The 24,764-nt window shown below is 40.0% G+C and overlaps 3 protein-coding genes across 6 annotated transcripts; 2 read left to right on the forward strand and 1 right to left on the reverse strand.

Moving 5' to 3' along the window:
• The first annotated feature begins 551 nt into the window (after positions 1–551).
• On the forward strand, positions 552–2,961 carry polr2l (RNA polymerase II, I and III subunit L). The gene is made up of 3 exons (XM_080769132.1): positions 552–678; positions 2,442–2,547; positions 2,668–2,961. Exons 2-3 carry the CDS (start codon positions 2,453–2,455, stop codon positions 2,774–2,776), a joined length of 204 nt encoding a protein of 67 aa, XP_080625258.1. The 5' UTR covers positions 552–678; positions 2,442–2,452; the 3' UTR covers positions 2,777–2,961.
• Positions 2,962–3,126: 165 nt separating this feature from the next.
• LOC308315292 (cleavage and polyadenylation specificity factor subunit 7-like) lies at positions 3,127–16,821 on the reverse strand. Of its 4 annotated transcripts, none has more exons than XM_080763196.1 (9): positions 16,413–16,821; positions 13,345–13,548; positions 13,141–13,244; positions 10,957–11,102; positions 10,498–10,843; positions 10,292–10,395; positions 8,662–8,809; positions 7,938–8,194; positions 3,127–3,629 (listed from the first exon to the last, which is right to left on the reverse strand). In XM_080763196.1, exons 1-8 carry the CDS (start codon positions 16,467–16,469, stop codon positions 7,942–7,944), a joined length of 1,362 nt encoding a protein of 453 aa, XP_080619322.1. In that variant the 5' UTR covers positions 16,470–16,821; the 3' UTR covers positions 3,127–3,629; positions 7,938–7,941. The 4 variants fall into 4 exon arrangements, with proteins under 4 accessions (XP_080619322.1, XP_080619323.1, XP_080619324.1 ...); XM_080763197.1 differs by lacking the exon at positions 3,127–3,629 and adding an exon at positions 5,358–5,651; XM_080763198.1 differs by lacking the exon at positions 3,127–3,629 and having other exon boundaries at positions 5,358–8,194; positions 16,534–16,821.
• A 352-nt stretch (positions 16,822–17,173) lies between these two features.
• Positions 17,174–23,266, forward strand: sdhaf2 (succinate dehydrogenase complex assembly factor 2). Its single transcript, XM_080761512.1, has 4 exons — positions 17,174–17,340; positions 19,202–19,428; positions 19,762–19,871; positions 21,512–23,266. The coding sequence occupies exons 1-4, from the start codon at positions 17,314–17,316 to the stop codon at positions 21,640–21,642; spliced, it is 495 nt and encodes a 164-aa protein (XP_080617638.1). The 5' UTR covers positions 17,174–17,313; the 3' UTR covers positions 21,643–23,266.
• The last annotated feature ends 1,498 nt before the right edge of the window (positions 23,267–24,764 follow it).

Consider the following 24,764-nt stretch of genomic DNA (forward strand, 5'->3'; position numbering starts at 1 on the left):
AGGTAGATCACATGACATGGCCCTAAAACATATATAATTTATATATAAAAATATATAATTTGGCATCTGACACTTGAATTAAGGTGACTTGATTGATTGACATAAAAATGGCCTGTTAACCCATGAACTTTGTTTTCAAGAGTGTTGAGCACAAAGATCAGTAGCATATAGAAAGTCACATACAAAAACTAAAAGTATTTCCATTTCCCCCTCTATATTGTGTTTGTCATGTTCTTTAAACTATATTCATATCATATTTTTTGGTGGGTAGATCTTGTTTCACTGGTCATTTTTAAAGTAGCTCTCAAGTCAAAAAAGTCTGGGCACCCCTGGTCTAAAGACATTTCTTCAGGGGAAAGGCACTATATACATTTCAGTATCTTAGAGTGACCAATTTGAGAGACAAATGTTGAATTATGTATTTAATAGTTATAGGTATGGGTCCCTACTTATTATCGAAAGTATAGGACTATTTGCGTTGAATAATTATGAGACAAGTAGGTGGCGGTAATGCACGAATGTGTGTGCCAAACCCAATAATAAACCCTAATAGAAGAAGAAGCTGCACGCAACATTGCAGTGCATGGCAACCGCTAAAACAAGATTGTCCAGTCTTGCAGATATTTCGTACTTCTTTTCTAAAATTACTTACACCACGTACTTAGTTCTGTGTTGACGGTGAGTAAGACATTCACTTGATAGTAGTTGATATTCAAAGTTATGCCTGCCTCCAAGTTACTGCTCTAGCTTTCGGTGTATTAGAGCTATGGACCAGAGCTAGCTGTTAGCTAACCTTAAGCTATATTATTCTTTAATGTAATGTTAACTTACACTTGCTTTTGTAATATCTTGAATAATAGTACATATTTGCTAACGATGGTACAGCTAGATAAGCTAACAACATAACGCGTTAAATCTGTTAACGTTATTGTTATGGGACATCATACACGTGAATTAGCGTTAACCTGCTAGCGTTTGGTTAATAACCATATTTGTGATTACCCTATTTTATATTTAGGCTATTCGAAAAAGGCATATATTATATGGCATATATTCTCCAAAAAGGGACGTCACGTTAAAATGGTCATTATACCGTTAGAGAAATAAATAGCTTAATGACTGAGAAAGAAGTACGAACCCGAAACCACCCGCGATATTGCACAACAAAACAGGAACGACTGTTCTATATCCCTGTGTGGGCTATAGTACAACGCAACAAAACGGGTTTTTTTTGTATTTAGTAAACTAAATATTGATTGAATACAAATGTGGTAGTACAGTCAAAGGTTATGCTAAAAGGATAACACAAAATGCCCCTGGGTGGGTGCTCCATTGTGGTCAATGCTAATTAATTGCATTGGTTGTGGTAATAGTTATGTTGGGCCGACAGATGTCATGGGAGCTCAGGGTCAAGGATACAGGAAAAGTGGGCACCGGCTATTTTTCCCCAAATGCAAAAAAATAAAAACTTAAGATGATTTGAACATGCACAGTAGGCCTATGCCATTATCCCTGACCTAAATGTAACCAGCGCCGCTCTGAATTTAACTACCCTTAAAGTTCTTGTTTATGCCCACAAATTGCCACAATGACTGGCTAGCCATAGCCGCAATTTGCAACTCTAGATTCTTTTACAATGGGCTGAATCTAGAGTTGCAATACCCTCCATCCACTTCCTATTCATGTTTTTTGGTTTGTGATCTGCTGGTCTTAAATGACGTTAAACTCACCAACATTGCAGCTGCTTGTTTTTCATAAAAATCCCCTGTAGAGATGTTATGAGCTACTTTCTGTCCAAAATATTCCAAGAGTGACGATATCGAGCCGCCATTTTGATTTTTGCAACGTGCCGTAAAACAAGACGTGAGGGGGAGCGCTTGTTTAATAGAATCTTACCTGCGCAGGTAAGACACCCAAAGAAGAGGCCGACGCCCTAGGGAGGGAGGGACGCTATTAAACAAGCACTCCCCCTCACGTCTTGTTTTACGGCACGTTGCAAAAATCAAAATGGCGGCTCGATATTGTCACTCTTGGAATATTTTGGACAGAAAGTAGCTCATAACATCTCTACGGGGGATTTTTATGAAAAACAAGCTCAGCCGATTGAAAGAGGATAATTCAACCTTGGACTGCAGCTGCAATGTTGGTGAGTTTAACGTCATTTAAGACCAGCAGATCACAAACCAAAAAACATGAATAGGAAGTGGATGGAGGGTATTGCAACTCTAGATTCAGCCCATTGTAAAAAAAATCTAGAGTTGCAAATTGCGGCTAGGCTAGCCACAGGTTTTGTAGCAATTGTGTAACCCTGATTGAATCATGCTAATGTTATATAGAGCCATGAACATTATGCCTAATTATACTTTTGACACATGCCTTAGTATAAATCAGGCATTACACAACAGACAACCACAAGTGATACTATTGTGCTATTGTTACAGGAGATTTCACAATGATCATCCCAATTAGATGCTTCACCTGTGGGAAGATCGTGGGAAACAAGTGGGAGGCATACCTTGGATTACTTCAAGCGGAGTACACTGAGGGGTGAGGTGTTTATGCACAGATGGATAGTACCTGCCTGCTTTGTCGGGCCATGTCATGTGCTACTCCATCACTTATTTTATTTTTTAAATCAATTTCCAATGTCTCCCTCCCCTATTGCAGTGATGCCCTTGATGCACTGGGTTTGAAGCGGTACTGCTGTCGGAGAATGCTCCTTGCTCACGTGGATCTTATTGAGAAGCTGTTGAATTATGCTCCCTTGGAGAAGTAATCATTGATGAAGCCATTTCCGAGAACTGTCAAGGATAGACTCAAATGCAATGGACTTGTGCAGACTGACGAGAAAGAGAATATGGAGTTACAAAGTTGACCACAGTGAATACATTTGACATGCTTTAGTGGATCTTACTACACTTTTCAGTTTTTTATAAATAAAGCTTTCAAATTATATCCTTGCTTATGATCCATGATGTATTTTTTCCCCACTAGTAGCATGAAGGTCTCAAGAAGAGCCTGACAATATGTTTGAGGAATAAAAGTTAACATACTGGTACAAAATCACACACGAAGATATTTAATGGAGCCAGGATATTTTTGTACTATAGTTCAAAATGAGCAATCAGTAAAATGCAGATGATGGATGGAGCCCGCACATCACAGGTACAAAAAAGACGTTCTTTATTGATAATTCTGACATTTTTATCTATTTGATCTCATTGATTTCATCAGGTCAAATTAATCAAAACCTCACTGGGAATTTAAATGGTCTAAAGCATCTTTCTGCATTGTTTTGAAAAGAAACATTGTATACATTTTCACCCTCTGTGGTGGGTGAATCTGCATGAGCAGCAGGTACAAGCTGCCCTAATTTGTTCTGGAGGAGTTGGCCATGACAGCCACCTCCAAGCTCCTTTAATGTACTCACCTCTGGCACCAATCCTGCTTGAGTATGTGATGTAAGCCCCCCCAGCTCAGCCAACATCTGCAGTACAGCACACAAGACCTGAGCCGCCTCAGGAACAGTTTGCTGTGGCTCATCCTGTAGTTCAGGTGTACACCCAGGAACTTGGTGTCCACGACCCCCCATGGATGGGGCTAGGCATCTCTTTTTGCTGTAGCAGTTTCTGGAGGTGACAGTGGCAGTAGTAAGGTGTTTGACATTTTGTCCCAATTCTGAGCTTTCCTAAAATCAGTTACCGGTAAATCAATATAACCAGTTTCAGATTATTTCTGATAGTTTCTGTAATGTATTGTGATTTATATTATTTGTATTTTATGTCCCATAATATTTTATGTCCCATAATTTAATGCACAAAATGTATATGACGGTTTGTTTCAGGAAAAGCCATTACTAATTTGTTGAAACATGAAATTTGGGTCTAATGCAAAACTAAATACAGTAAGTGTGTTCCATGTGGTAGTGACTTTGAAGTTTCAGCCAGTCACAGGTTACTTATTTAGGCTGCATATTAGACAATGGAGAGTAAAGCACTAAACATGACCCAGTCCCAGATAAAAAAAATAATAATAATCTAGCGAGAATATCCATTATTGTAAAGATAAATGCTCTTGAATTTTTGGCAGGGGAAATTGCACCTGGTACACTAGCACCCAAAAAAATACCCTAAAGAGAACTACTTCATCAGAGAACACATCTTGCTAATTTTATTTTAGCCTCAAGAGTGGAGGATACTATCAAATTAAATTATATAAAGGTCCACAGGATTGTAAACAAAGTCATACACAAATATATAACCAATTAGGAATTACTTTTCAATTAGGTAAGCCTTATTGAAACTCAAAGTCCTCCATAAAGAGCTGCCTGAATATCAGCTGTACCTACCGGGATAACCATTAATTAGTTGTAGCAGGTTCCAGTTATGTTTAGCCATTTTGGTGGTTTAGTACAGGGGTCTTCAACGTATTTTCAGGCCAAGGACGTGTTCTATAGACGAACAACAGTTTTAAATCCACACTAATTATCCATAATGTATAAATGATGGATAAGGGGTCAGGACAACTAGGCCTTTTCGTGGAGGGGTCAGAATAAAATTTGGACTTAAACTGTTATCTCAAAGTAAAGTTTCAGTCCAATCTTAACAACCGTGTGTTCTTTACACCAACACTTCAGGACCCTTTAGCGGAGATGAAGCAGGGACCGCCACTACATATATACAACTGTGTTGCAGATTAAACTTTGGTAGATTCCATAGATCACTTCATAGACTTGTTCGACAGCACTGTGATCAGTGTTCACGTTAATGTATTTTCAGACATTTAACCACTTAAACCGTCAATACTTGACCTTTCACTCTGTACTTGGTCTTCTCTTTTTTCCCCTCTACACCAAACCTCTTTGCCAATCTACAAGCTCACAACTCGTTAAAGTTCTCAGAACAGGGATGCTGTTGAAGACCCCTGGTCTAATACCGGTAATACTGGTAATTGTATGAATGCATTTGATATCATTATGTCTGCTACCACACAAAACACTCGCATATACACATTTACACTCAAGGACCACAATAGAAATAAGCTCTAGAGCTTTTTAAAAACATGTTTATTTATATAGCACTTGACATGCTGCACAAAAAAAAATCAATATACATGTTAAAATAGCAAAAGAACTCCACAATTGTAGAAATATGCTAAAAGAAAAGTTAAAATAAAATAAGCAATTTAAACAATGAATGAATATTGAATATGAGGAAAATAACAAATAATAATGAATGCTTTTCGGAACATATACGGTATGTTTTTAGAAATGATTTGAAAGAAAGTCATCTCGTCGAATAGACTCAAATAGGGCGTTCCAAAGTCTAGGAGCTTGGACAGCGAAAGCCTGATGACCATTAGGTTTTGACGTTTATATGCAACACTGTATATGTTATGTATATGCATTTATGTCAAGAAAGACATCAATCATTAAAAGAACAAATTAGGCAACAATTATGTTTTCAGATGACATGTTTATTGATACATATTTACAGTATACAAAAATAATGAATACATCTACATGTACATGATCTGCTGTCCATGCAGGTATGGAAAACAAAAACTAAATTTAATTAAATCACAAAAGTGTTTGTGGGCCAGTTGTCCTTAAGAGATGGCTATGGAACAAGGCTGTGGGAGATTCCAGATACCTGCACAGAATGGTGTGGAAATCAAATCCTGCTTTCTCTGCTTTCCTAAAGAGACCATGACCAGGGTGTGTGTGTGTGTGTGTGTGTGTGTGTGTGGTGGGCTTTTAAAAGGTTAATTTATACCATGCAAAAAGTAAACAAAAGAACCCATTAACCCATTTTGGGCGGGAACCCCTTTTGGTGTTTTAAACATTATGTTATAATTTAGCTATTGAAAAATTGCAGATCTACAAACTCATAGCGCGCCAATATTTATTTCAGAAAACTGGAGGATTTATAAGATTCTTTAAAAAAATTGAGGTCAGGCCTAAATAGGTAAGGTTTACTGAAATATCTGGATAGATTAATCTGTGAATACATTTTTATTTATTTTTAAGTCAAAAACATGACTTTTACTTTTATAATATGGAACCAAAAGCACTTTCACTGTGGTGAAGTTGCAAATACAACATATCATACATATTGACATTATACATCACTAAAATGATTATTCAATAAAAAATAAAATAAAAAAGGTTTAAGTAACTGTTTCATCACCTTTATGTTTGTACAAACATAGATGTACATAAAAATGAAATTGCAATGTCAATGCTGTAGAAATAGAATAATACAAAACACTTAAGAGTCTAAAAGCCCCGTTAGCTCCCCCCTAGAGGCTGTGCTGCTTCTGGGGGTCACCACAATCCGTAGCGTTTATTCTGCAGTTAGCCCATTTAGATTATATCAGATATCTTGTGTGCAAAGTTGAGTTTTTAGCTTGAAGTTGGTGCTGGAGGCAAGGCCATGGGGTCACTCAAATGCATAAGTGTGCTCAGCAAGTTTCATGGCAATCCGATCATTACATTGTGAGATATCTTTGTTTGCAATTGCACAATTTGGCTTGGTACCAACTACTAGAGAAAAGGCAATGGGGTCACCAAATCACTCTGATCACCTAGGGTCCACAGCAAATTCCATGGCAATTCAGCCAGTACTTTTCGAATGATCATTTTTGAGACCATGCCATCTTTAAGAGCCCTGCCACTAACGGGGCTAAAAGTCAGGAGCAAGTAAGACAGAAATGCCTTCATATTGATTGTTCGGATTAGAAGTACTCAGGAGAAGGCCTTAATGTTAACAATGCTCTTCATTTAAAAAAGGGATAACGAGTAGGATGTTTCCTAAAAAACAATGTAGACTCATACCATTCCCTGTATTTTCTTTTTGGCATAAGGTTACAGTAACACTAGACTAGAGCAATGTAAAGAGAGTAGCGACAACGGAAGTCTAAAATGGTTGATCACATAGACCTCTGATCGTTCCAGATACATGTTAGGGGGGATTCACACTGAGTCTGTTTGATTCAAACTGTTCCCGAATACTGTTACCTGGCCATGATTCACATTGGCCTCGATTCTTCCACAGCGCACCCGAGTACACTTCATTCAACTGTATTTAATGCTTTCACATTGCATCGATCCGTACCCGAGTACACTTCATTCAACTGTATTTAACTTTGAGAGCCCGTTATCTGGTGTCATGTCTAGGTACTACCATGCTTGACTTTCACTGTATATGAGCCCCGCTTCCGTGTGTGTCACACACATCACAGAGATGAAATCAAAGGCACATTGTAGTCTAGCAGCTGGTGATGTTGTTTATCTTTCGCCACAAACGGTAATATGTCGGCAGTGCTGCGATCAAAAATCACTATTCACTGTCTGAACGCCGGATGGATTTGACAAAAAGACGGACCTTGGAGTATTTTTCAGAGAAAACAGGCAGGAAATAAATCATAATGAGTTGATTCCAATGGGGTGCGTGCACATTTTGCCTTGTGCCTGGAGGGACATAGCAACCTGCCTAGCAACCTGGGCGAGGTAGAGGTATGTGTTTGGCTTCTGCCGGTGAATTTTTATATAAAGCGATTAACCGCAGGTTCGGCTATGATAACCCGTGGTGGCGCGGGTCATGGCGAGTTGCTGCCACTCTTGCTTTACACTGCTCTGGTGTGTGCTATTGGTGTCGTTTAGGCAACTTTTAACAATGCGTTTACAAACCACAACCAACACATCCTGCTACTTGTTATAAATCATTTTGAATTTATATGTTTAAGAATGTATATATATATATATATATATACACTTTTGCTGCTGAACTTTTACAAGTTTTTACCAAGGGTGCAAACAATTCTAAAGGTTATTGTCTAAGTTCTTATAGACATAGGGTTTACCATAATAAAATGTATAGATGATGATTTGGATTTAAATAGAAAGTTTTTTATATAACAATGTGGAGAAAGCTTACCTAGCTAGCGGTATCGGTCTCTGTGATCTCTACTTGTATGCCTCTCCCGATCTCGCATACGGTCTCTGTCCTCCTCACTCCAGGAAGGTTCTCTGCGTCTACGAGATTCAGAGGAATCTCTGTGACGTTCTCGCCCTCTGTCCCAGTCTCTCTCCCTGTCCCAATCTCTCTCTCTTTCCCGGTCTCTGTCCAAATCTCTCTCTCTGTCGCGGTCTCTGTCCGGATCTCTCTCTCTCTCCTGAGAATGTTGGCTGTTACTACAGAAAAAATAAAAAATAAAATAGTAATGAATTATAGCCTGGCATGGAAAGACTGATATCACTGCGTAGACATAACTTACTTTAGTGTGGAAGATTTATTTCCAAGGGACGGGTACAAACAGATTCCAATGTACTGTATGTCACAGCAAAAAAGTGTCACTTTGAATAGTGGGCTCTGATTGGTCACCCACATCTCTGGGGTGAGCGAAATGTAATTTAATTCAAACGTTTTTCCTGTGGCAGATTAATCAGGATTCCAGGCTATCTTAATTACACACTGGGATGAAATAGACTTGAATATTTTTACCATTTGTATGTTCTACTTTGGTTTCTGGTGTGTTCACAGGCATAGAAGCAATACATATGTGTTAAAACAAGTACTCTAAGCAGTCATAGCAATACAAATTAGAATGGACAACAAAATGCATGAGTATGGGAGTCCAGAAATAAAGTTATTCAAAAACCTGTTGTTGTTGTAGTTGCCCTGGATGGAAACTAGGCAATCTTTGAGAGAGGTAAGCAAGGTCTGGCAGCGTTGATCACTGTACACTCTGGACTGCTTAATAACTGAAATGGCAGTTAGAAGTGTCTCCATGGCCAACCGCAAGTCTCCTGCATTAACAGACACATTAAATAATTTCTTCAATTGTGACAAAATACATGGTTTTCTTTAAAGGAGTAGTTCACCCAAAAAAAGCCTTGGATTCATGGAGATTTTTTTGTTTTTGTTGCATTTCTAAAGGTCGCTTCAGAAGGGGAGCAAGTGATGTGGGTGTTTTCATTTGGATCAGCAGGGATCGCGCAGTCTCATGTGCAGACGCAGAGTGCTTTGGCAATGTAAACGTATGTTTTCTCATGCCAATAAAGCCCTTTGAATTGAATTGAATTGAATTGAATTGAAAAATCAGACCCGTCTGAACTGAGTGGTACTGTACTGTACTGTACTGTACTGTACTGTACTGTACTGTACTGTACTGTACTGTACTGTACAAGCCCTCCTCTCTGGCCTCTCTATGTGTGTGTGTGACAGTGCTCAACAGTGCCAGAAGAGGTCTTTAAATATGTGGCCTAAGGTTGAACTCTGTCTGCTAATAAACAAACCGCAATGATTTACGTTTGGACACTGACGTTATGTGATGTCTGCACGATTGTCACGTATTTCAGCAGGTCACCAATTCCACCGTAACACCATGCTGGAGTGAACGAGTGCGAGTGAGCGAGTGGCCGAGATTTGGGCTATAAACAAATTCAGAAACCGGTCTCATGGTCACAGCGAACGTATTTCCTGTAGGCGGAGACGACATATCTGCGGTGTAAACAGCCAGGTCTTCTACTACATTGAATGGTAGAGTGACTGATGTTAGTCTGCTTAAACGTTACGCTTTTACCTGCTTTTTACTAAAACTAACTTTACAAAGATGCCCAGAACATCGGGATGAACCTGTGTAGTTTATGGCTGCTCCAACAGTGGTGGCAACATTCAACAAGCAGTGAAAGGTCCTGAAAGATACATAACGTCAGTCTTGCCCAAGGCTGCTGTAATTTATACTAGTATAAAAAGTAGGTGGCTAGCGCACATCCAGTTCCTGTCTGGTGCTGGACTAAGGTAAGTACAGTGAAGAGAAGAAAGTCCGCACACAGATTAGCTCCACTGGTGTTTTCTTTTATTCAAAACACCATGAATAAGACATACTGTAAGTGTCTTAAGTGTCATTATTACGTACTGTCACACCAGAAATCATCATATATACAGTTAATATGTGTGTGTGTTAGGCTGCACAACAGTGACACAAACACTATTTTCGTGCTCAGACACAGCCAGACAGACAGGGACACAGCCAGCCAGGGACACATATAGCTATCTATAAGAGTGTTTGCACCACTGAAAAACATGTGGGTTTTTATAAAAAAAACAAAAAAAGCGGTGTCAAGTTTTTCCTCTTTTGTTCTATCTATTATTATGGCAAGATATTGGGGTTATTGATAAATAGCACATATTGGAGTTGGCCATGTCATTACATAATGTAGCAGTAATTAGGACATATTTTAAGGGATCCTGATAAGAATGTTGTGCCAACATGACTGTTGTCTTACCAGTCATTGCTCCAGTTACAGCCTTGGTGATGGCACTACTGGCAATGGTTCGATTTCTGTTCATTTGCTCCTCAAAACTTCCATCTTGAGATGGAGCTGTGTCTCTGTAAAACAGTGAAGAACTGTTGTCAGTTGATTTAATTCCCCACTGCTGTAAATATAAACTACAGATTAAACAGAAGAACAAAGCAAGTTAACAATCTTACGTTTGCTGGCTGCTGCTGTGGCTGCCATGACCAGGGGGAAAGAATGCGGGATTGATATGAAGACTGGGTGGTGGCTGGCTGGCAACCGGGGGAGGCTGACGGGGAGGCATGTACTGTGGTGGTGGTGGGGGAGGCATAGGCATCATGGGTGGGAATGGAGGAGGCAGCACATTCGGTGGAGGACCCATATGCCTGAAGAAAGGGTTGGGCAACGGATGGAGCTGGCTAGCAAACTGTTGTGGAAACGTGGGGGGCACAGGCTGAGGACTATACTGAGACAACAATACAGGGACTTTATCTGTAGAAATGGATCCCTTATCATCCTTTTCAACGCGAAGGGGCATACCTGTAGAGAATACATTATTGTACATCAAATGGAGCACAATCATCATTGGAAATGGAATACATAAATAATTCTGCAACATTAAATATAAAAATGATATGGTGATTTTTTCTTACATTTGTTGGCTACGGCTTCAAACCTCTTCATGTTTTGGGAAGTGGCAATGCGGCAATCTACAGTCACCCCATTTAGTGTACATTTAGGTACTTTCTCCACCAATTTCCACAATGAGTCTTCTGTTGACAGTATGATTTCGGCATAGCTATATTTCAGAGTGAAAGGAAGAAAACATTCCTTGCTGTTAACACCATTTCATAGAAATTTAAAAAAAATTAAGATCCACAATCTAAATGTCAGGCCTTGGAAAGGAAATTAGAGATTGCTTTTAAAGTTCTATGATCTTCTAATACATATAAAGACTGCAGTGAGGTTCTGAAGTCCATTTGCAAGCATTCATTAAACATTTAGCTTGGACCAACTGTTCAGAATCAGAATCAGAATATCTTATTGTCATTGTACGAGACAACGAAATTGATTTGCAATCCAGCTCAGTGCATTTAAAACAAAAGACATAATACTCTATATAAAATACAAAATACAAACATTTAACGCATATTGCACAGTAAGTCCTTTTAGTCCATAAAGTGTCGAGTGTCAGAGTTATAGGCCCTCATTTATCAACCGTGCGTACGCCAAAATATGGGTGCACGACGAAATTGCCGACATTTTCGACATTTACCATTTCCGGCAAAGCTTGAAATTGAACTTGACAACGTTCAAATCCCACGTCTGCTCGTGTGCTGGCTTACACTTGTTTTTCTGTCGTAGAAAGGCGGAGCAGCATTGTTTGACCAGCTGAGAGGCTGCCAAAGGCATGAAACATATGTATTCACTCCTAAAATGTTAATATAAAACTGTATATGGGCTACACATAAAAAAAGAAAAGAAAAAAGGCATAGACCTACAAGATGTGTCTTTGTGTCATATGAAATTTGTAGGAGCTTTCCAACTTTACAATTAAAATCGCGCTTGATTTAAGCCATTTAAACAGTGTTTTGCATGAGCGCATGCATGCGAGGATTTGGGCTGTCTGTGCTGGAATATTTCCATGACGTTGGAAAGTAGCCTATAGTGCAATGCAGCTGCGGAGGGTCCCAACATGCATGGGTAGCCTATATACTGTACTGTAGCCTAATCTACCGCAGGCCAACAATGTCTTTCTGGAGTTACGGTATATGCAATATCAGTTTGTGCTTAATCAAACAGTGCTTTACTGGCCTTGTTATGCAAGCGCACTTGTGAGATGATTTTGGAGCGCATGCGGTGATCCGGCATATATGATATTATAAAAAAAGGCATAAATGGACTGCACGCCTTTATTTCCAAGTGACAATGACAAGCATACAGCTTGCCTATTTGTAGTAAGTACTAGCAGGCTGTAAGGCAAGGGGCTTAATCATTCACCATTTAAATAAGTGCTTAGACAGGTTTTGACCGTTTTGACAGTTCAGATAAAAGCGAGATCATTTTCGGGGGTCGGGAGGACGGGACCGCGGCGTGCGTCGCCAACACATACCAGCACACATGCAAGCGGCAAGCCTTCATCCATATGTTTATGATTCGTTCATCAATGATCAAATCACTACATAATTACATAAACGTTGATTATGACTGCCTTGACGACATGATAGCCTATCTCTCATGCAGGCATCACTGAGTCATTCACAGGACTTTAATATCACAGCAGTGCGCAGTATCACGCCTTCGCCGTGCACTGCGCACGAATGGGTAAAATGTATATAGGCCAGCCTATACAAACTAATTCCATTCATGGCGATGCGATGTCGATGTACGTGTCATGTAGTTGCGTGCGTGCGTGCCTGCGTGGACATGACAGCAAGGCAAGCGAGGTGAGAGGGAAACAGACAGGGTAGGCCTACAACTTTATTTAATTCATGCAAGGCACGGGAGAAACTTTTTTCCATGGTTTCCATGGTTCCCACAGGTCGTATTTCATGTGTTCAGTCGCAAAAACAAGGGCGAGGCTTGATTTCATAGGGCGTGCCAGATAGATTTCAGCCGTCACATTTATTAACGTCAGAAAGAACGAAATTAAGGAAGGATCAGCTGTTTGCGATCACTTTATAAATGCCGTGGCGCCGTGGGTGTACTACGAAACCTGCACTCGAATCTGTGGCAGATTTTACACTCGATTGATAAATGAGGGCCATAGTGTCAGTGTTTAGAGCTATGACTGCTCTGGGGTAGAAATTGTCCTTCAGTCAGTTGGAAACTCTCACCCTCTCGACTGGCCATTACTTCGGTTCTCAGCAAATTTGATTTCTTTGATGTCCTTCACTCCCAGAGTTTGAGCCATGTTAGTGAGGTCTTTATCAGATGTCCACTGGAGGTAAATGATAAAAGTGAGAGCATGAGGAAAATGTGTGGAAGGAAAATCACCAATAAGAATTATTTGGTAACAAGGCTTCATATGTATGACTCACCCAGGAGAAGTTTCCAATATACACAGAATATCTCTTATTGTCTTTTCCCATAGTGCCACTTGTTATCGCTGGCGCTGGTTTAGCCTCTCCTTTAGCTTTTGTCTCCTTAATGGTAGGGGTGACCATTTTCTTCTGACTGACTGAACCGGTAAGAACTGCATCATAAAGATCACTTGCCTCAGCTGTCTGGTCAAAATCACAAACCTATAGGGGATAAATTTGCAACAGTCATTAGTATTACTTAAATAAGGTCCTGCTCATTTTGTGAGCACATCAGTAACATTGTCAGAGCAAGGAGAATAATTTCTACTGTTACCATCAGGCGTTGACACTAAGGGCTGTATTTTGCGTGTCTTAAGTACCAGGTCTTATTACCTAACTTGAGTAAACTAAAGACCTGGAGGCGTGGTCAATGCCATTTGGCTATTCTGAGTGGCCAAAGAGCATTGATCACGCCTCCAGGTCTTTAGTTTACTCAAGTTAGGGAATAAGACCTGGGGCCTATTTCACGAATCTTGGATTAACTAATCCAGGATATAGGCCAAAGCCAGGCTTTTTAAATCCTGATCTTTACAGCCTGGTTTATTCCGTTCCACTAAAGCCAAGCGAGGCTCAGAATTGGCGGATTTGGCGAGCCGGGATCAGCAAGCCTGGCTTAATAGACAGTCTGGCTTGTTGTCTCTAGACCCCTTCTGTGGATCAAAGATTTACTGATCCTTCTTCTTCATGGGGTATTAAGGCAGTTTGCATCCTTAATAGTTGCATTACAGCCCCCTTCTGTATATCTCATTGTCTTTACTATAATCTATTCAAGACCAACTGATACAAGGACTTAAGCTTCTAAAATAAATACTGCTGCTGTAATTAAAGAGAGAACATACTCTCAATAGTGGATAGACTGAATGATTAACTACCCCAAAAATATAGTTTACATTTTACCACTACTATTAACTTAAAACAGAATTCTTAATATTGTAAGCATAATGATATTGTCGCATTGTGATATTTGGCCATAACTCCCTCCTCTGAGGGAGCTACCTTTGGGGAAGGGGGTTGTTTTCCAGACAGGGGCCAGACTGGTGAGGGTCATAGGTTCATGGGTTAGCATGCCAAAGTTTGTGCTATTGCCATTGAGAATGCATTGGGCGTTTAAGTTACATAACTCCGAAACTACAAAACATTTCAAAGTAAAAAGTTCCAGCATGTGTTTCCACAGTAAGCTGAATTTTACAAAGTGTGAATGGAGTTTCTAGGTGAAAGTGATTTTTTGAAGTGCCACTATCTGCCTATAAATGTCTCAAATTTGAAAGCACTATATTTCTAAAACTATGAAACATTTCAAAGATTCCTTTTCAGGCACACATGTCCACCGTAGGATGAACCTAAATAGGTTTGAATGGGGTTTCTAGGTGTAAGTATGTAGGACTAGTAGTGGGTGAAACGTTACAATATGTTGTAAAACAATGAGTAATGGTAATATTTGTTTTCACTTTTACAAAGAATAATAATATAATATAATAATTATTCTTAACCGTGCACTTGCACGACAGCAAACCTATTCATGGGGAACATTCACCAAAAGCAGCTGATCTACAAGCTCACAAGCTGTCATGATGTTGTGCAGCCTATATATTTTGGTTATTTGATTTTATATAGTGCTTAAATTAGTCCTTTAATGCAGACCGATACAAATAAGGCAACATAAACCCATAATAATTAAATACATCTGGAAAACATCATTGGTTTGTGATCAGTTTGACTGCTTAATGAACAGTAAAGACATCAGGATTAGGTTAAACCTGGCTGTTAGCCTGGTCCGGAGCAGGCTAAGTCCAAAGCATAAGTTCCCATGGTAACTAATGTAGCATCACTTTCATGAAACCGAATCAAGCCTCAACATATCCAGGTTAACTGGTTAAGTTAATCTGGCAAAATCAACCAGCTTTCATGAAACCGGTTAAGCACTGATCCAGGATATATTAAGCCAGGATATGTGTTAAAGCCCGGCTTAATCTCTAATCCAAGTTTCGTGAAATAGGCCCCTGGTACTTAAGACACGCAAAATACAGCCCTAAGGGTTGCCCACCTGCCCCTAGCAGGTAAATACAACTTTCTGGCAGGTGCTCGACCGGGCAAGTCTTAGTGGCACTTGCCCTACACGTTTGAGAGTGGATGCAACCGTCTATAAAACATAACACAAGATATATATGTCTAAACATCTGAACGTGACCGCAGCGCTTTCTTCTGGTCTGTGGAATGTAAAGCACTGTTTACCTATAATGTTCTGTTTTCACTGTTGCTACACGTAAAAATATAAAATAATAAGTGTGAACGCATTACGCATAGTCATATGACATGTTTTATTCGCACAGCCCCAGAACGTTAAGTGTTAAATTGAACCGTAAATAATACATTTTTATTTATTTTTTGCCCGACAGGCAAGTGCTTCTGAGACCTTAGTGTCAACCCCTGTACCATGGTAGTTTCCACTGTTACTAAAGTTGTGTTTCATACAAGGGTATCCTTTCATCATTTGGCACATCCTTTGTATGCACAGGTGTCCCCTGGTGGTGCAAGACTGCAAGTTGACTCATGTGAGCACAATTCATTTTTATATAGTATATTTATTTCTCTTGCACAAATAATAAACATAATTTCTTGATAGCTCATTGCAATTTAACTTCTATACAACGTTTTTGAAACATCCCAATTACATGAATCACACAATTGTAAATAACAAGGGATAGTGCCACCAAGTACCATGTACCTTAGCCCCGCAAGCAGAACCCGAATGTAGTAAAGTTTCTGACACTTTTAAGACTCAGCCCGGTTCGGTTCGGATTGGGCTGACCCAGGGGGTTCCGAGAGGGGCTACATGTACCTTAATTGTGCATCACTTCAATTTACATTGCTGTGATTTCGCTCCGCAGTCTCACCAAATCAATCGCCAAACACATCGGAAATGCGTTTTTACTTTTAAAAAATAATAATAATCATCGGTACAGATTTATATATCTTAAATTTACATTTGTATCCAATAAAATCTATTGTTCAAACCACAGACTAACCTCGCCATAGAGATCCACGAAAGTCTTATCAATGGCTGCAGATCCTGTGGCATCCATCCTGTAGGCTTTAATGATCCTGGATGATAAAGCCGTGCAGTTTAATTCATAGAGGTTTAATTACCGTAGCTATATTTCCTGGTTTTCAATGTTATGATAAATGACGTTAACTGCTCAGTGAAGCCTCTCCAACCCTGCCACTGCTAGGCTCCCGTGCTAATTTAATGGAGGATGCGAGATGTAAATATGGTGGCCAAACTAAACAAATACCATAACGAATAATGTCCAATTATTTTCTTCGGATGAAAATAAACGAGATGCATTCACGTTTTAATGTATATATTTGCTTTTAATTTAGGTTGATAATATGATACGGATACTGGTAACTGGTCTGCTGCTGCAGTGCTAACCAAGCGCCATTGATTGTGCACTAACAACACTATCCGCAGCAACAGGAAGAAGCCAAAGCCGTAGGGTCCATGTGTGTTATTTTACCGACTAGCAACAACCGTATCCAGAATATAAGGGTTCCTTGCCCCGGTTGCCACAAGGCTAATAAATATCTTGTGCAGCGAATTAGTGTTTGAAAAAATAACATATTGAATACGACTAACACACTGGCTCGTTACATTACATATACACTATACATATAGACATACCGGTAGTATAGTATATGTCCACAAATACATTGGCTATTTACTGCGCGCGACACCTTCATACGACGAACTAAGTAATCGCTGGGCTTCCTGTAGAGGAGGTGGGGGTTTGTACTTGTGCGTGTGCAGTGTACAACTGTACATTGACATTCTCTGCCACCTTGGTACACACACCACCCATATGCCGTGTACAGAAAGATACACACAAACATCAGTGTATAGCTGCATTTACAAGAAAGACGTTTAACATGTTATCGTCTGTCTTAACGAAAAGGGTAAGTAAAGTCTTGTTGATTTAGTCAGCGTTAAAGTCGTGTTGTCATTGTCAACAACGCTATAAAGCTACGTAAGATCTTTCAGTGCTGTAGTGGTAATTTGTCTATTATAGCCCCAATATCAATATGTTCCCTCAGTCCCTACGCTAGTAACTGTCTATTACAGTCTTCCTTCTCAGGCTACTATAGCCCGAGAATGGCTCTTTGTATACATACAGTTTGTACAGTATACTGTATGTAACATACTGTATGTAACATACAGTATGTACAGTATACTGTACAAACTGTATGTAACAACAAGAGACATTCTAGGGCTAAGGCTACTACTTGGCCTCACTCCCCGACCCCACCTCATCACCCCTGCTAGCCCCGCAAGCAGAACCCGAATGTAGTAAAGTTTCTGATACTTTGTTTACTTTACTGCATTGGGTCCTGCTTCACGTGGGGCTGTCGCCAGTTACGCACAAACAAATACAATGTAAACACGGCATGAGACGGACTTCTGCACGCTTTTACCATGGTTATTCATGTATTTACTTACGAATGTGCGAACTATAAGTACCTTACATACCATACCGACACATCTCCTGTGTCGCGGAAGCCGTTAAGTATTTTTAATCCATGATTGATTAAAAATGTCGCTTCTTCCTACCTTGTTTATTGACACCTCATTGTACCGCCTATCTGGCTAGCTAGTGGTGCTATAGCTATGACGGAGCAGATCAAAGGCAGGGACGTAGCCGCGAAGCCAACCGCACATCGGGAGGCGGTACAATAAACGGTAAATAAACAAGAAGAAATCAAAGCGACATTTTTAATCAAACATGGATTAAAAATACTTAACGGCTTCCGCGACACAGGAGATTTTATCAGAGGTATGTAAGGTACTTATAGTTCGCACATCCGTAATCAAACACAATACAAAGCGCGGTAATAGCGAGCAGATCGAAGAAAGGTTGAGTTTTTTATATCCGCGTTCCAACAATCGCATTGGAAAATCTTAGCATGACCAGGGACCCTACGGGTCAGCCCGGTTCGGTTCGGATTGGGCTGACCCAGGGGGTTCCGAGAGGGGCTACACCCCTGCCTACTTTGACAGGCTGGAATGGCTTAGGGTTGACCAGAGCCATCTAATAGAAGAGTCCCCCACCCACCTCTTTTCCCCTCACTGTATATGTTTTCTTCCCCTTTTTACCTCCTATGATGATTTCCTGTTTTTGGCTATATAGAAGTGTATATTTGTATTTGTATGTCTCTAAATGTTATGATGAATTGAACATGGTGGATCCTAATGTAAACAAGTGTAATGCTTTATGGTGTCGCCCACAGTTAACAGTTTTGTATTGAGTTGTGCTTGAAATGTACTGTAATTCTCCTATCTGTTAAATACTTCAATCAATCAATCTCAGATAGATACAGTGTGTGTGTTTATTTTTGTGTTTATTGCAGTGGTGTAATTAAAGTACCCGTAAGTACGTTTGCTCAAGTACCGTACTTTAATACAGTTTTGAGGTGTTTATTTACTTTACTGGATTTTTTTCAAATTTCTGTACTTTTTATAATTTTTCGGCTTAACGTTACTAGTTACTTTGTAGATTTTGAGCATTTATTACTAAACATACATTAACCACTTCAGCCCTATATATATTTCGGCCATTTTAATATAGCTGATCTAAGCTTGTAAGAGCTGCTATTCAAAAGATTTGTATACATTTTACTTTCTGCAGAATGAATACTTTCTTTTGGTATTTTAAGTACATTTTGATACCAATACTTTTTTACTTGTAACAGAGTATTTCTGCGTTGCAGTGTTGATACTTTTACTTACTTTAAGTACTTTTTTTGTTTTTTCGCTGGTCAGCTCCTGAACGCGGCATGCCAGGCACGACCATGGAGACCAACAGTGACGGGGATGTTGTCAGCTCGTGGTTACCGTGGTGAAGCACCCGAGGACAACAAGGCTGACCTAATAGAGATCCCTTTGCCCCCATGGGAAGAAAAGATAGGAGAACCCATAGACATCAAGAGACGACGGTTGCTCTACTCGAGTCGAAAGAGGGGCATGTTGGAGAACTGCATACTGCTCAGGTTTATTTTTATTTAATTAAGTCATTACCGCTAAGTGTATGTTTTTATTGCAAACAAATGCCAGTCGTGTTGTAAAAACAAAAAACATTTAAAAGCCCAATCAGGTCAAAACAAATACTCTGTCCCAATTTTGAAAGTTTTGACTTGGAATTTGGAACATTAAACATTTTACATTTGCCTACGTTTATACTAATTCATGTGAACAATCATTTTGCTATTGGCGTGTATACAATCAGTATACACAGAATTGCAGATAGCAGTTACAGTAGCTTGATAGCTTTCAACTTGTATCTGCTATTTTCTCTTTTCTGTCTCCCCTGACACTCTTTGCAGCCTTTTTGCAAAGCGCTACTTGAACACAATGACAGAGACCCAGCTGCTGCAATATGACAGGTTGATTAATGAGCCGAGCAACGATTGGGACATATACTACTGGGCAACAGGTAAGAGGAACACTCGTTATATTTTGGTCAATATTATTTTGACCTGTACAGTGCTTAACAACCTGGGGCTTTGCACACACAATGGGCCTGATTCACTAAGCTGGACATAAATAACGTGTATACTAAAGGAGGGTGTATTTTCTCTAAGCCATATATGAGCAACTGGCGGCCCGCGGGCCACATGCGGCCCCCACCTTCACTTAATGTAGCCCTCAGATTAATTTCGGAATACTGATATGATATTGATTTTAGTTATTTTGTTATGCATTTTTTTCTGAGAGTCATAGGCATGTTCACGTGGAGAATCATTTGCCTTGCACCACGCCCCATTTAAGACCATAAAAGTCAACCAGGAACATCGTATGTCAGAAGTGACAACGTCACCACTTGTAGAGCAGCGCAATCGAACATTAATAAAGTAATAGCCAGCTCTCACATGTAATGAGAATAAGAAGTTAGTTTACAAAGTTAACCCTCATGACATAAAACTGCATATAAGCCCTTTCTACTGAACAATTGCTAACTGACCTTTGCCAAGGTAAAAAAAGATGATTCTGGAATCTGCCAATATTCGATCATTTATATCAGCGCTGAGGGGAATTTGTCCTTTGGAGAACGAACCCTCCACTGTCCGACTCCTACATCGGAATTAGAAATAGAGTAATGTCCACAGGCAGCTAAGGCTAGATTTCATTTATACTGTATTCTCATCAAGGTAAGACTGCATTCATGTGATGTGATCAATATTATAAATTAATAGCATGAGATATGGAGTTTGCATGAAAATCCATTGAATTTGTAATTTTGTAAATCTATAATATGCATAGAAAGATCGTTTGACATGTGGTTTCTTTCTTGTTGGGCACATAAATATTTAATTTAAGAGGTTTGGAACTATTGTAATTGATTTTGTATGAAGAATGAAGAATAATGCATTCTAATGACATACGCAAGCGTTTGTTCCATAAGTCATGCCTCCGAGCAGACGTGAGCACAAGCGGCCCTCCCGCAAAATTCACTACCTAACTGACCTAAAGTAGGAATCTTCGTAAATCCCGGCCCCGTACATTCAAAATATGGGCGTAAACAGCTTAGTGAATCATGCAGAATCATTCTAGAGATAGCGTCCTCAAAATGAAATGTGTCCTCAAATTGTGCGGATGGAACGTGTCCTCAGATATTGCGAGCTGTGATTGGCTGAGCATCGCATAGGTGTGCCACATGAACCAATATAAGTGGGGCGAGAGAAAGAGAGGTAACCCCCTAACTCTTTCTCTCACCCCACTTCTATTGGTTCATGTGGCACATAGGAGCACGAAGGGAGCCCGGGGTGCGGGGGGAGGTAGGGATTGGGTATGATATGAATTCTATTCATTGTCTCTAGATGCCCATCATTAGTTTGGTCTCTAATATGTGTACTACCATGTTTTTAGGTCAGTAATGGTCCCTTGTTTATATAAATTCATGAATTAAATGGCCTGGGCCGGCCAGGTGGTCCAGGCAAAATATAATAATACTTAAATTAATGATTGGTTGATCGAACAAATAAACACTTTATTGAAAATGAATTCAAGAGGATAAAAACCCAATAAAGCCCAGTCTGACTAAATTATCTCTTTTTCTCTTGTCTTTGCTGGCAGAGGCCTATCCCACTCCTGATGTTTACCAAGGAGAGGTCATGGACATGTTGAAGGAGTTCACAAAGAATCGGGACCAGGAACAGAGGTTGGATGCCCCCAATTTGGAGTACCTGGACAAGGAGAGCCAGTGAAGTGGAGGCCTTTTCAACCTGCTGAATAACCGATTATACTGTAGGTGGTGCATAGAAAGCAATGTCAATATCATCCACCTTTAGACCTTTAAAAAAGGCTATTAACTGCTCTATGTACTGATTGTACACAATATTAGGAATACGTTTCCATGAAATAGACTTGCCAGATGAATCCAAGTTATAATCCTTCATTTATTTCACCTATTAAATTATCTTTGGTCTTGGAGGACAGTTTTAGGGCCGATTCATACTACCGCTGTAGCACCGAAATGATTTCGGCTCGTCAGAAATTTTCAATAGCACTGAAGAGACGACTTTAGGACGGTACCCCGCCCACCCGAACCTCAAATGACGTCACATTGTAGGCTCTACAGAGCCTAACCGACTTTTATTCGGCTCTAAAATAGGAGTATGAATCGCGCCTTAGAATGAATACTCAAGTCAAAAACGGAATCATCTTTTTAGATGTCTAGCTTAAGCCAAATTCCAATACCCAAAATCCCGGCCACTCGCTCACTCCCACTCGGTCACTCCAGCGTGGCAAATTATGGTGACATTTGTGACCTGCCGAAATATGTTACCATCTTGTGGACTTCACACAACTTACATGGAGGTCTTTAAATATGTGGCCTGAATACCGCTGGGTTGAACTCTGTTAACCCATTCTGGGCGGGAACCCCTATTGGTATCTTACCCCCTAAGGCCGGGCACCCATATTTGGGTTCTGTACAGTATGTACAGTATTCAAAAATGTAATTTTTTTGATGCTGCTATATAAATATTTGAAGTTTTTCAGAAACCTTAGGTCAGGATTTAGAGGCGTTTTTAGAATCGGCCTTAGGGTTAATGAACAAACTGCAACGATTTTCATTCGGACACTGACATGTGATGTCTGCAAGATTTTCACATATTTCAGCAGGTCACCAATTTCACTGTAACACCACCATGCTGGAGTGAGTGAGCGAGTGGCCGAGATTTCCGTTATTGGAATTTGGCTTTAGTCTAGCTTCAGACCATAAGGGAAATCCTGAGGTTCAGTTCGCACTGCAGCCTTTTGTCTTTTTTTTTAAATCCTTTATTTACCCAGGGTAGTAGCTGAGCACAAGTGCTCATTTTCAGCAACGCCCTGCATATGGAGACACACAGACAGACACACACATTAGCTGACCAGTACAACCACAGTCTAATGCTGTTGGCCACTAAGCAGCTCCACTGGAGCAGTTGGGGGTTCAGTGCCTTGCTCAAGGGTGTTGGGTGAGTGATGACAATCACTTCCCGACCCAGATTTCTCCTGCCCGTCCGGGGAATCGAACCGGCAACAAGGGTGAGCTAACCCTTAGGCCACCACTGCCCTCGTCAAATTTCCTTGAGCAAAACATTGAGCCCCTGACTTCTCCTTAGTCGTAAGCCTGTCTGTAAGCAATATTATATAACTCAGTATTAGCAAAGTGTTCTTAATATTCTCTACGCCTTATGTAGAAGGTTTTCATCTACTTCTGTATATACTGTAAACGTTATCGCTGTACTCTCAGAGTCGATATGACAATTGCATGTACTGTAGACAAATATCTACACACAGTTGCATCTTGTTTTTTGTTGGTTATTATTTAATAAATTCTGATGCCATTTACTGTGCTTTTCCACTTATTGTCTCACTTTCTTAAACTATTTTACCATATGCCCTGTTGCTTCATCCTATTATACATTTGCCTAAGGATCACCGCGTCCCGCACAGACTATATTTCCCATGCATTGGGATGTTGCCACTGCAGATCATTCAGCCACCAGATGTCGCACTACACCTCTTGCCTTTTGTGGAGTGGAGTGGAGTGAGAGCAGTCACACAGGCTGTTAGACTCATTGCAGGGACAACCATGTTGTCATGCTTTCAAGTTCCCAAGCAATGTTGCTTTTCCATGGGCAGATCCAAAACACACCTGGTACTTGGTTGATTTCACATAAACAAGCATTCAGGTCTATGAAACGAGATACTTTGGCCTGGGTTACCACATGCCAGATTCTTTACAAGCACAATCAATCAGGTTAACATATATGGGCATGACTGTCAACCATTATTGTCCAATGTTTTACAGCAGTGGCTGACCACACTTGCCAACACCTGCAGTGCAGCTTCGACAGATCCACAAGCTCACACTATTACATCTAAGGTCTTTAAAAAGTTAAATCTGACTTGCCTAAACATGCAGATACTCTGTTACATAAACTACAGTACAGTATGCACTACACATACTAATTACGGTGGGTGTGCGTGTGTTTTAAAATGGAGTTGAAACAGAAAGTGGAGGCTGTGAAATCCTGCAATTTCCTTGTTCCCATTTGTGACGTGTGGCGCTAGAAGTGAGCGGGCTGTAGTGTAATACATTTGTATTTGTGTTATTTTACACAATAATTGACATCACATTGACTGTAGTGTAGTATCAACAAATTTGCACCAGGTGGAAGCACAGTCTTTTTGTTTTGCCATCAGCTGCACCACACCTGCTGATCACTAATCCCTCATGGAACAGATGGATTGCCCCCATGTAATTAATTCAGTATGCTATATTTGGCCGCTATGGATGGTCAAGATGTTTATCTGATCAAAATATTTGTAATTTAACAACAACCTCAGCACATTGCTTAGGAGTAATAGTTTTATGGCTTAGGTACAATATAAATTGGCTCTGAAGTTGGTAACACCACACCCACCTGTAGTGTGAAGGACAAAAAACAACCTTGTTATTCACGATTGTATGGGTCCATGCACGTCAATGGGATATGCAGTGTGCATGAACTACAGTACTGCATGTTTGCCCATCTCAGCTTAACCCTGGCATCCCAATTTTGGGCACGATGTTTACAATTTTCCGGAAATATTTCCATCAATATCTTTGAAAACGTTCAGGTGCAGCAAGATATAAGTTATATAATGTCTCCATGTGATGCTTTGTGCGTCTGTAGATCAGCATAGGTAGTTAAATTCTTTTGCCCTAAAGTAGGCCTGCAGGCAACAGCATGAAATTAGGAAAACATGCAATATACGAATATTAGTATCAATACATAGTTGAATATTGCGATGATGCATGCATAGTTTAAATGTCTCTCTGCCTTTGGTTGGCCTA

This window comes from Protomyctophum bolini, assembly GCF_963924005.1.
Source record: "Protomyctophum bolini genome assembly, chromosome: 1".
Taxonomy (NCBI): Eukaryota; Metazoa; Chordata; class Actinopteri; order Myctophiformes; family Myctophidae; genus Protomyctophum; species Protomyctophum bolini.